General features: G+C 36.0%; 1 protein-coding gene across 1 annotated transcript in view; it reads right to left on the reverse strand.

Annotated features, from left to right (window-relative positions):
* Nucleotides 1-12381, reverse strand: part of LOC113961490 (uncharacterized oxidoreductase ZK1290.5-like) — a 40153-nt gene that overhangs the window by 15398 nt on the left and 12374 nt on the right. Inside the window, exons 2-3 of the mRNA XM_027671857.1 lie at nt 9506-9754; nt 2619-2720 (exon numbers count right to left, since the gene is read on the reverse strand). Of these exons, the coding sequence (XP_027527658.1) occupies nt 2619-2720; nt 9506-9754 (351 nt within the window). The remainder of the gene's footprint in view (nt 1-2618; nt 2721-9505; nt 9755-12381) is intronic.

The following is a 12381-nucleotide window of genomic DNA, read 5'->3' on the forward strand; positions in this document are numbered from 1 at the left end:
TTCTGACCAATGTGACCAATCTAAATAATCCTTGAAAAAAAAAAATCTGCATTAAAGACTTTTACAGTCTTGAGTACTGGCAGTTTATTTACTCTACTCCTAGGGCAACTGATAATAACAATTGACTATTAATAATTTACATTACTTTAAAATAATGTTTCTTGCCCCAGGTAAGTAGAATTTTGCAGAATAAATATTAACCTGGATTTAAATTGAAGTTGAAGAATGAGATTTACAAGTATCTGCACTCAAACCATCTGTGAATACAGAGAAGTGATTACAGAAAATCTTGTTAAATTCAGCCAGATCAAAGCCTTAGGTCAACACAGACATCTTTTAACTATCTCATAAGTCTCTTGCAGACAGCTCTGTACCATAAAAGTATTATCAGTTCCATAACACAAACCAATTTGTTTTCTATAGAGAACAGCCATTATTCTCTGTACTTTCAGACACACTTCAGTGTGGATGCAGTTAGTTGCTAAACCCACTAGCAAGTGGGTTTCAATCACTTCAATATTACCTTTGTGAATTGACTGTAGAAGCACATTACTTGTTTAAATTGTCAATCCTGCGTTTAATTTCTACTAATTTTTTTTCCAGAATAAACATTTCCAAAAAAAAAAGTAACAGAATTGCAAACAGGAACCAGTGACTACCTGAACCAATGTCAAGTTCAGAGAAGACAAAGAACTCATCTATTTAGTAAAGAACTCTCAAGTTTTTCCCCTGCTAAATGAAGATTGTTGCTCACGTAACACATAGCAAGTCACAAAGATATGCAGCAAGTGTTTAATCTTCAGTGGAAAACCTAGTGGTTAACCATGCAAACAAATTATTTAACATTTTGCTCAGGAATCATTGCATTTCCAACTCCAGAGTGGTTAACATCTGCGTGTCATTTCCGTAACACATACTTATGGTCAGGACATCCAGAGTCTGTATCCCCTAAAGCAAAAGTGTGGAAGTTAATGTTTTAAGGCACTTGACTCAACCAGACTATTAAATTTTCCTTCCCCTGTATATGATCTAACTGAGGTAATTCAGACAACCAGAGCTGGAAAACTCATTCTCAGCTAAATGAGTCTACAGAATGCTTAAATTCAGAAAAAGACTGAGCATGCAAATTGACAAAATTGTTGAAGAAATGCAACTTCAGGAAAAATAAATATAACATGGAATGTCTGTAAAGTGTTATCATGCAGAGGAACAAAAATTAAAAGCAATTTTTCCTCTGTTTGCATGGCCAGCAATAGTATTTCCAGTGTCTCACTAGAAGACCACTGAATAGGTCATTGTCTTTCCCATCAGGAAGATATATAGAGAAAGAAAGAGTTGTGCAAGACAGGAAAGATCACAAAGACCTATGGAAAAGCAGAAAAAAGCCAATAGGATAGGAATAATAATAGAATGTGAAAAATACAACTTATTTTCAGCAAATTAAGATGCCATATCTAGGCACAAATGACACGCAGTAACTGAAATACTCTTGAGAAAAAAACCTTCTCAATGGAAGGATGAAATACCTTGTGGAATAATCCATTTTTGGATGTAAGAGTCATTGATGCTTTGAAGTATTAGGTCAGTGTAGCATTTCTTTAAAAACTGAATGTTGTAATGCCTTACACGGCAGAAAACACTTAATATAAAAAGCAAGAACAAAAGATGTACCAAAGATAATTCACTTCTGTGTTTCCAGAGGCAGAGCAAAAGTAAACAAAGGGTTGAAGTGTAAGAGGAGAGGGTGGTTTATGCCTCAGATAAAGCTGGTAGTGACACACAGCCTGTAATTGTCTTTGTGCAACTCTCCTGCTGCACTCACTACTTCAGTAAGTCTGGGTTAGTGTTAGACTACTTACTCCAAGAAGTCTTCTCCCCAACTGTGGAGCTTCTCTGAAGCTGTAAACAGGGTGGTTCACATGGCCAAGAATTGCATGACAGGATCTTCTCTCATGATACCATTTCTAATAATTCTGCATACTTCAGGAGCAAAATCCTCCTCTTAAATCTACAGTCTACTCTTCCTATTGCTATGAACATAAACTGAAGTTTGCAGTGCACCAAAACCTGAGGTTTCAGAACTTGAGCAAATAGCTCACTTCTTTGAAATTTTTTCCAAAAGTTCGTATGAAAAAATCTGCAGTTCAATATTTGCTCCTCATCTAGCCGTTTTCTTTTGTTGAACCTTTTCTAAAACACAAATGGAACTACAAAATACCACAATAAACTGGAAAATGGCATCATACAATTAAAAAAAAAATCTAAAAGAAGTAAAACTTGGCATGATTTATATTTAACATAGAGGAGGTTACTACAAAGATGTTCTCTAGTGTTCAAAAGTGTTCTATAGTGGCATATAGATTTCAATGCAATCAGTAGATTTCCTCAAGAAAGTATGCACACCATAATTAATGTTGTGGACAGAATTTGACAATGTATTATTTACAAGGAACACTGCAATTTCCAAAGAGGCTCTCATAATTTACACACACAAATTCCACTGAAATATGAGCATCCAGTTCAAATTAAGCTTTTGGACATCTCTCACTACGACTTCCCCAAATCCCAATGCGCACAATAATTGCTTCTGTTGAGATAGGTGATGTAACAAGAAAAACCTTTCTCGTAGAGCTCTTCCATCGCTCTCCAGGTTTCAGCTCGGACCTCTCGGTTGCTTTTACCCGGAACATGAGCATCAGGCCAGTGCATTAAATACAGATCTAAAACAGAAACAGAAACAGACTGCTCAGTAAAGTGTGCAAAAAATAAATATATCAAATCATGTGAAACAGCATTTTCCCTCCATAATGGCCCCAACACATTATCACTGTAATAGTTACAAATACTACTCCACGGTTATTACTGCACACATCCATTTAGTTTTAATAAATGAATTCTAGAACATCTCATTAACAACCAAGGGCAGCAGAAATTCACATAAATTAAAGTGAGAAATGTACAGGTATTGGACTCAGAGTTTCAAATGAGATTATCTAAATTGCAAAAATGACAGGACCTAAATTCCTTTATAAGTTTGTAGACACTGCTAGACATTCTGAAGGAGAAATTTAAGAGATACTTGGAAAACAATTACATTTCTATTTAAATTCTAACTCCAGATTAAACAGGTAACTGCAGGCATCCCAGTCAAACAGGTTTTGGCCTTTGCTGCATACATTAGTCTGATGAAAAACAGCAAAAGAAAATAATGGGATGACTGAGATGTACACCATTTTCTTTGTACTTTATAATATTCCTTTTTCGGCAGTTCAAATACAGAGTTAAGAAATAAAAAAAAACTCCAACTTGTTTTAGTGAGAAGAGGTTTTTGTTCTTTGAATACATCACACCATTCATTTACAGCACCTCTGAGAAAATACAGATCCTCTGCTTTGTGAATAACGAAAAAGGTGGAAAATAAAAAGAAAAATAATTCTTTTTATTCCCATTTAAGGACTGCACTAATGATTACTATACCAGTGGGCTGGTATATTAGTTTTCCACCTCTGAAAATACAAACTCAACCTTGATTTAAGAGGAAAAGGTAACATGAAATTCTCTATAATACACCAGTTCCAATTTTGGCACATCATTGCAACACTGTTAAAGAGAGTACTTTACTTGGATTAAAAATTTTAGAACAGTACAGAGTTTTGTACAGTAAGATACATTACAGTTGTATGAAGGAAAAAATTATTTTGGATGCATCACAAAAATCACAAGCTAAATTTGCACTTTCCAATATCAATAACGCATTAGACTTTTAAATACAATTGCTCAGGGAAGCAAATATCACTCATATATAATGATCTGCAGCATCTGAATTTGCATCGCATTTAAAGAGAAAGTTGTTCATTCTTTGCCCCTATATACATAAAATCCACTTCCAATTCCATATGCAGTCTTGTTCATCACCAATGCACGAATAATTACTTCTTCTCTAATTGCTCTGAGAAAACAACTTGTATTTATTAAAAATAAATACCAATACATGGTATTGGAATAAATACCAATTTCTGTGACATTTAACTGAAAACTAATACTGGGAACTAATAAAGCATTTGGTGAGGTTCTGATCAAAAGTCAGGGCTACTCAAATTCTGTTGCCAATAAAATTTCCACTGATCTATATCAGACATAAACCCAAGGATTAGCACTAGAAACTGCTAATATCAAGTGTTTGTTTTGATCCAAAATTATATGTCATTGGTGGTACTTACTGCACAGAGACTGCCATGTTTGAATGTAAACGTTTTTGCTTGGATAAAGCAAATGTCACATGTAAGTAGGTGTAAGTTACTGGTATCTGATGCCTACCTCACATAAAAATGGAATTATGTATCTTTAACTGCTGCTTGCTATGTTCTCCAAACCAGACTAGTAAGAACTGCTTAACTATGCAGAAACACATCATTTAGCAAAAATAATCAAACTTCAGCAGAATTTCACCAAAAGCTACTTCTCCAAAAGCCAAAGTATTCAGCTGGACACCACAGTTTGCAAATGCTCACAGAAATAGCTACATCATGGATTTCCATATACAGAGATGCATTGTACTCAGTCCAAGAAACTGAAGCACTCTCAGAAGAAAGACTTAAGAGATTTGATAACTGAAAGATCTCTGGCCTTGGACATTTAAAAAAAATGCAACACATCAGCCTTCCCTGTATTAGTGTCTTAGGCCTCTTCAGTGCAAACATGATTAGCTGTTGGTCCTTTATTTTAGAAAGGTGATGTTACCAGGTATGTGATGTCTATATCATCCTACTATGTTTATTTTAATTTAGGGGTTTCTTTGAAATAAAAATTACTTCACATTTAGAAATATAGGCATTTAGGGCTAGAAAGCCTCTACTGGATCACAAAGTGCAGACCTTCTGGACTACAAGAAGTTTTCTCCAAAGATGTGGGGCAAAGGTACCTTATCTCATAGATAATGAGCAGAATAGTCTTTGTGCCAGTAATGGGTAAAGCACCCCCGGCACAGCCAGGATCTGCTTTCTTCTACTGCATCTGTTAGAAAACTTTCCACGATACCTGCAGGCCAACAAAAACAGTAAGCCCTGCACAAACCAAGGTCTATGATTTCATCTTTATTTGTACACACATTCACACCCTACACCCACACACACTTTCTTTTGCTTAAAATATTTCCCCTCCTGGGGGATTATGAGAACACAAACACTCTTTAATTCATTTTGGAGGCAAGAAATTAGTTTTAAATCATTTATCGAAATAGCTTAAGGTTCTAGTAATCAAGAAATGTGTAACTTTATCACTGAAGGTTTTTAAGAACAGACTACATTTTTATGTGTTGAGAACGATGGAGTTGTGCTTTGTAGTGTGGGAAAGATTAATTAACACCTTGAGATGTCCTCCAAAATAATCTTAAATTGAAAAATCCACCGTGATTCACAGTATCAGGATGCACTTGAGAAAGAAGAAGAAAACATCCAAACATTCACAATCAGTTTTTTTACTTAACACCTTTTTAAAACATCCATTGCAGAAAATCAAGCTGCAATGGTGCAGTGGTAAGCAAGGCCTGAAGTTCATTTAAATGTCAAGGCACAGTGCTGCTTTCACACATACATTTAAAATAGAATGGCTTATTAACTCTTAGTGGTTGCAGCACCTACAATCAACAATCAAATGGCCCTGGAAAGTACAGGGTCACTTTACAGTTTAAAAGCGAACAGCATGTTGTTGTGGAAATAAAAGTTTGCAATTCTATTGAAATTCTTAATATAAAAAAAAAGTCCACATTGACTAAAACAAATGTAGTTTTGAAGAACAAGCCTTGCCTTATATCACATCTAAAAGCAAAAGAATATTTTTCAATGTTTCCCAGCTATCTTAATGCAATTATTTTCCCTCCTTTTCTCAAGTCACTGTACTTAGTATTGACATGATGTGTTTTTCTCTCCCACTCAATATTTTGTGGGGTTTTTTTTTGTTTTGTTCTATTGAACAAGGATCAATGTGAAAAAAAACCCGAAGTGTTTTGAAGCAATACAGAACCTGAATTATGATAATACACCCATTCCATGTGATTCATCTATTACACTGAATATGCTGAGAGTGCATTTGTCCAGCTCCAGTTGAGGATTTGTGATAGGTCAGATTTGCCTGAATGGGACAAACTCAGAACAGTCAAAAGGAAAATAAAATTGTTTATGAATTCCGTAACCCACAAATCACATTCAAGAAGTTATTTTGGAGGTTAGATCCAAATACCAAGGAATGTATTCTGCTACTGCCAAACCTGTAAGATTTGCTGCCATTTCATACTGGTTTACTGTGTCTGCTAGTTGAGGACCACATTTAGAAAATGCAAGGAGCAGAATATCTATTACAACCACTGCCCACAAATAATATAAATTTCCAGCACATCATGGATATATAATCTGCCAGTTCAAATAAAAATCCTGGAACACTGCTCTCCTAGTACCATTTGCCTCAAAAGTGTTTATTGAAAAGGCTTCATAACACATATTTTACATGGAGCACTTTTTCTCTTAAAAAGCTATGACTGTTTTCAACAATTCATCTGTTTCAACAGCTGGCAGTCCATATACTGATAATGCACAGTTTTATGAACTCCTGTGAGATTATTTCCCAGGTCTCTAATTCAGTCTGTATAGATGGACTGTGTGATCCATAAGGATCCTCAAGAAAATTAACAGGAACAGGAACAAAGAGCTGAGCTGAACATTTAGCTGCCAGGACTCCTGCAGCTTCTTCTCTCTGTAGTCCTCTGAATTACTAACTTTTCCTACAACATAAAGGTCTAACATCACAGATTTTTATTTAGGATATTTCAGTTTTCTTTGAGAACCATGTATCTTTACAGAAATGCTGTGAACTCCCATATATTTGGTTAATATCATAGCATGAAATCAGGAAATTCTGATTTATTCTGATCATTATTTCACACTCCTATTTTACAGAAAACCTGCCAGCATTAACACATGCTTGTAACTAAAGAATTTACTTTCCTAAATAAGCTTGGGCACAAATTGCCCTGTTATTACCAGATCTCTTTTTGCCATGGATTTTAGGTCCTCTCTATGGTACAGACTGGTCAGCAGAAAAGGGACACAAAAGGCAGGTATGAATGAAAACAAATATCTTGACCTTATTTCTACAAGCTTATAGCCTTATATTCAAACCAATCTTCTGCATTCTAATTACTTTTGCTGGACTTGTGATAAGCCTCAATTTCCAACAGAAAGCTCTTACTCTAAGCATTCCTGAAAAAACTTGAAAGGTTCATATTTCAAGGTACTGCCTCATTTTGCTCGAAAATCCTCCCAGCAGCACCTTCCAGCTGAGTGCTTTCATACAGGAGGTGCAGGACTCCCTAAGGATGCTGTCCATGAACCCATGAAACACCCCAGGTATTGCACCTCCTCTGAGGGTCTAGTTCCCAGCATAAACAGCACCAAAGATGGAACTCAGCCTTATGTCTCTCAAAGCAGTGCAGATCACACTGTGCTTAACAGAAACTGTGGAGTTGATACAACAGAGATTAAACCCCAGTAGCCAAAACTGTTGCTCCACTTGCCATCCCAACAGCTCAGTGACTTGGATGTCAAGTATTTCCAAAGCCATCACACTTCACAAACTGTCAAGTTAAAGCAAGCTGAAGCCTGCATTGATTTAGGTCACTATGGCAGACTAAGTGGTTCAGGAAGAGCTTTAGAAATCTTTCAGACATCTCCATATCAGTGGTGGGAAGATGGGTGAGGCTATTAAAAAAAACAAAACAAAAATAACAAAAGGATCAAATCTAGTATGGAGACAAATTGGACAGGCAGCTGTAATACTCCCTTAGGTTGCCTTAGTAATATGAGCAAAAGAAGTCTCAGGTCTGAACACATCTCACAAATTGAAGTTCTGTTTATGCCAATCCAAGGACTCACTCACATGGTGACAGCATTAGTGCATTTCTTGCTCTCAGATATTCTTGTCCTTCTTTCAGGTATTTCTGCTAAGCAGCAATATGTAAACTCAGTATTTCTGTGAGCACCTACTTCAATCAGCCTACTACCTGAGAAAATAAAAACAACTTACAGTACTGGAAGGAATCACTGAAAAAGACTTCTTGGAAGTGAGTCAAGTTTTCCTCTCATTGCCATTCAGCACCAGTACCAGAGCAAGCAGAAGAAAAAAGAAAGAAAACACAAAATAACAAGCAGAAAGCAGAGGAGGAATAATGTTACTTCTCAAGTTAAAGGAGATAGTCAAGGCTTGAAACTTAGTTTATGAAAGTCTCATTACAGTGACCTGCATTTGCACGGGACAGACAAAAAGAAATCTTAATTCATTTTGCATTATTCTGTACCTGTGGAGGATGTGAAGGGATACATTTCCAGAAAGAATGAAGCCAAAGTTGTGCATGCAGGCATCGGTCTTTAACAGATATAAGAGCTTTTCCCTGTTCATCTTGCAAAGTACCCAAGCAAAAAAAGCCAGTAAACATAGCACACGGCTGCCACTAATATTATATGTTACTAATTCAGCGAAATTCATACTTCACAAAAGCTGTTCACTTCCTCATTAAAGTTTGTTTATTCCTAAAATGGGGACAGGGTGAGGAAAGAAACAAACTGAAGGTTTTCAGGACACTGACAGGCAATGTTTGACGGTTGGGTCAATTGCTTCTTGAATATCAGCATAAAGATTATCTCCACTAGTGTCATTATTTTAGATTATTACTTTAAATTCACCTTCCTCTACATCCACTTTCTTCTCATTGCTTCAGCTAGGGAAGAAGAAGCAAATATTAGGTTTATTTTTGTCAGGTATCTCCTCTCTTAAGGCCTGTTTCAAAGAATTAATTGACATCACTATGGCAGCTCTTTGCCTATCTAATAAGGGAGTACCAATATCACATTTTCTACTAAAAGAAGTTTATGATAAGGTTAAATTTGAAAGTGCATCAGTGTTAGTTAGATTTAGTTTCAGTTTTCTAAAATCTTGTAAATACTTCTAACATTTCCCCCAAAGTATATTGCATCAGGCAGATCAAACCAAAGGCAGTATTCTGAATTTCAAAATTAATAGACCTACAAAGGAAGTTTTAGAAAGGACTCCCACTCCTCGAGAAAAAGAAAACAGACCACAGAAGAAAACAGGCATTTTTGTCACCTTGTTGCCAATATATTATTGTAAAGTTTATGAATCCTTGTTACATAGGTTTTGGGTGTTTTTAGCAAAATATATAAAACTCATGTAGTTGTTCCTCAAGGAATTTAACAATGAGATATACCTTTACAAAATATACCTTGGTCTGTTTTAAAACACTGGCAACAAGAAAAAACTCTGTGCTCTCAGTTGTATGCATGTGAACTTTCTAGAGAACAAACAGAACAAGAAACCTGCAAATGTGTAAATAAAGGCAGAATTTGGTTTCTGTGATCTATTTTTTCAGGAATTCATTCATATTTGTGAGTACTCACATGGAAAGTACAGTAAATGAGCTATATGTAAACATTCATACCAAGATATTCAACGCCAAGTCTTTCACATGACTCCAAGCAGGACTTTTTTGTGTTTTCATAGCCATAATCACTGTGCCAGAGTTTGGTAGTTATCCAGAGATCCTTTCGCTTCACCTCACTCTCTTTGATGGCCTTTTGGAGGAGAGATTCACAGCCATATCTCTTTGCTGTGTCAATGTGACGAATGCCACATTTTTGTAATGCATGGACCACTGCATTGTGGGAATAGCCACCTTGGTGGGAAGTACCTAAACAAACAAAAGCAGAAGTGAGTTGTCAGCAGTGAATTATGAGGGACATATTTTATCATTCTTCTTAATTTTTGCTTCTTTTTTTTTAATATATTATCACAGACCCTTCTTATTGAACTTTCATTTCCCAACAGTAAAAAAAAAAAAAGGCGAACTGACAGATCTCTGACCTGGGAATATACATGAAGTGGGAGAATGTTGATGTAGATCAGAAAAAACTCCATCAAAATCAAGAGCATTTAACTGTAAAGAAGTGATTTAAGAAGTCAGGCTGATAATCATCCAGAGAAAACACACATTGTGGAAAATTAGTATATGTCACTTAATGTTCACACAGAAGCGTAACATTAACAGATGAAAATATTAAAAAAACCCAAACAACTTTAAAAACAATTTACTTTATGAAAAGCATATCCTGAGACCTTTACTCTGTTGAACTCCTGGTAGCTTCAAGTTATTATTGCATTGTACAATCCCAGAGCAGGCCATACTGCAGGTGCAATTCACATAATGTCAAGCTCAGCAATAATCAAAACAATGGAATGCGACACAAGAGTTACAGAATGCAGGGAGTTTCAGTAACAAAGTGCTGTTACTGTCATTGTGTAGGTATTCACTGGACATGTATTTTGCATGTCAAGGGGACGGAAGGAGGAGGAGACTCAGCAGGAAAAGCAACCAGCAGGAGGACTGTCAGATAAAGAACTGGTTGAGAGCAAGGAGATGATGTTTCTCCTTACACTTTCCTGTTAGTTGTTTTTCCTGCCGTGAGCCCCTCACCCATTCACCCTCACTCACACACTTCCCACAAACAGTATTTTCTACAGTTTGTAGGAGGAAATGCTCAGTCAGTTCCAGTCAGCTACCACAGTCACCTCCTTCCAAGTTGATTATTGGTACTTAAAGGCCAGAGTGCCATAAATAATAGTTGGCATGAAAATGGCTCTGACTTCAAAGGGGCCCTGAACAGTCGACTGCAACAGGGTCTGCTGAATCTAAATAAATAAAGGACTTCAGGTTTGTATCTGCCCTCAACTTTCTCTTTCCCTCCAAACATAGTATTTACTTCTACATTGAACACTATCTGCCTGTTAGGCAATTAACACATGCAAATGGCCACCCAGCCTGGCAGGAAAAGGACACAAATACAACCCCTCAGATTCTCCTTAGAGAGCCTCCCTCACCTGAACTGGGGAGAGAATGCTCCTGGGAGGCTGCAGACCTTCCTCACACAGGTTTAATAGTGCATGCAAGAATGACAACTTAGGAAAGTCTCACTTGCATGTAAGGCAAGCCAGGTTCTCCTAAATGCTTATCATTTCTGCTCATTCCTAACCTTAGAAGGAAAACCAATGAGTCTTGCTCAACACTCCAAGTCATATAAACTGAGATGTAATATGGTCTGATATCACAACCCTACACCTGAGGATCGTGACATTCTGCTGATCACAATGGGACAGTTTCCACTTTAAGACAGACAAAATATGGAGCAGCGAATTCTTGACTTATCTTCATGGATTTTAAAGTGATGAAATTCTATATTCCTACAATTTTGACATGCATATCATAAGTAATTTACCTTCTAAATGCAAACAAAGTTTCAATGTTTGAAAAGACAAAACTTTAAATCTATTTTTTTCCATAGCCACTAATTACGATCACTAATTGGCTTGATTTCCAAGCTAACTAGAAACAGAAGTCTCTGTAACTTGTTTTACATGAAAATAAGTCAAGCTAAGTGAACTCATATTTTCAAAATAGCTATTTCAAAATCTTCATGAATGTTTAAGAATTTTAGATGACTGCAATGCTACTACATTGCAATTATGGGCAAAGAATAGATAGGCAATTTTACATCTTTCAAACCCTCAAGTAATTTTATTAAAGAATTATATAACTAGCATAGAAAGATTACTATACTTTTTCAAAACAAACGGTTCACTTTTAATATGATGGTATTGGTGCAAAATAAATGAGGTTGTAACTATTGTGTCTGTTTCTGGCTGAATGGACATTTCTAAGCACAGAATGAATGGAGTTCATTTAGAGGTCTTGCAAATGGACTCAGACTCCTTTCATGCATAATGGATTTCAGTAAGAACATTTAGGACAAACAACTTTTTTTTTTTTGGTTTAACTCTTTAAGTTAAAGGGAGAGAGTGGAAAAGAAAGAAAATTCAGAATAATTCTGTGATTGTACCCCATTCAGTGATGGCATGCACACTTGTTACACAGGAAATAAAGACAGCAAGATCAGTCCGGAGGGAATTATCTCAATTTCTGTGCCTAAAAATGAACTACAACAGTCCTAGGGCACTAAACAGTAATTAAAAAGAAAGCTTAACAGTTATTTAATATTACCACTTAGCAAGCCAACTTAATCATAAACAACAGGTTGATAAGTTAGTTATGTTAGTAACATAATGGCTTCTAGACTATAGAAATTATAGTTTTCTTATGTTTACTCGTGATTAAGTATGTTACAATACATAGATGCAGAAGGATGACAAAAGAAGGTGGAGTGACTGAAATTTCTATTTTTTTCTAATATTAGAAATCCAAACTTACTTGACATTAACATTCTCTGGGATGACCCTTTGTTTACAGAGATTAAATATACATGT

The sequence above is a fragment of the Neopelma chrysocephalum genome, unplaced genomic scaffold (genome assembly GCF_003984885.1).
Source record: "Neopelma chrysocephalum unplaced genomic scaffold, ASM398488v2 Primary Assembly neopelma1_97222, whole genome shotgun sequence".
Classification (NCBI taxonomy): domain Eukaryota; kingdom Metazoa; phylum Chordata; class Aves; order Passeriformes; family Pipridae; genus Neopelma; species Neopelma chrysocephalum.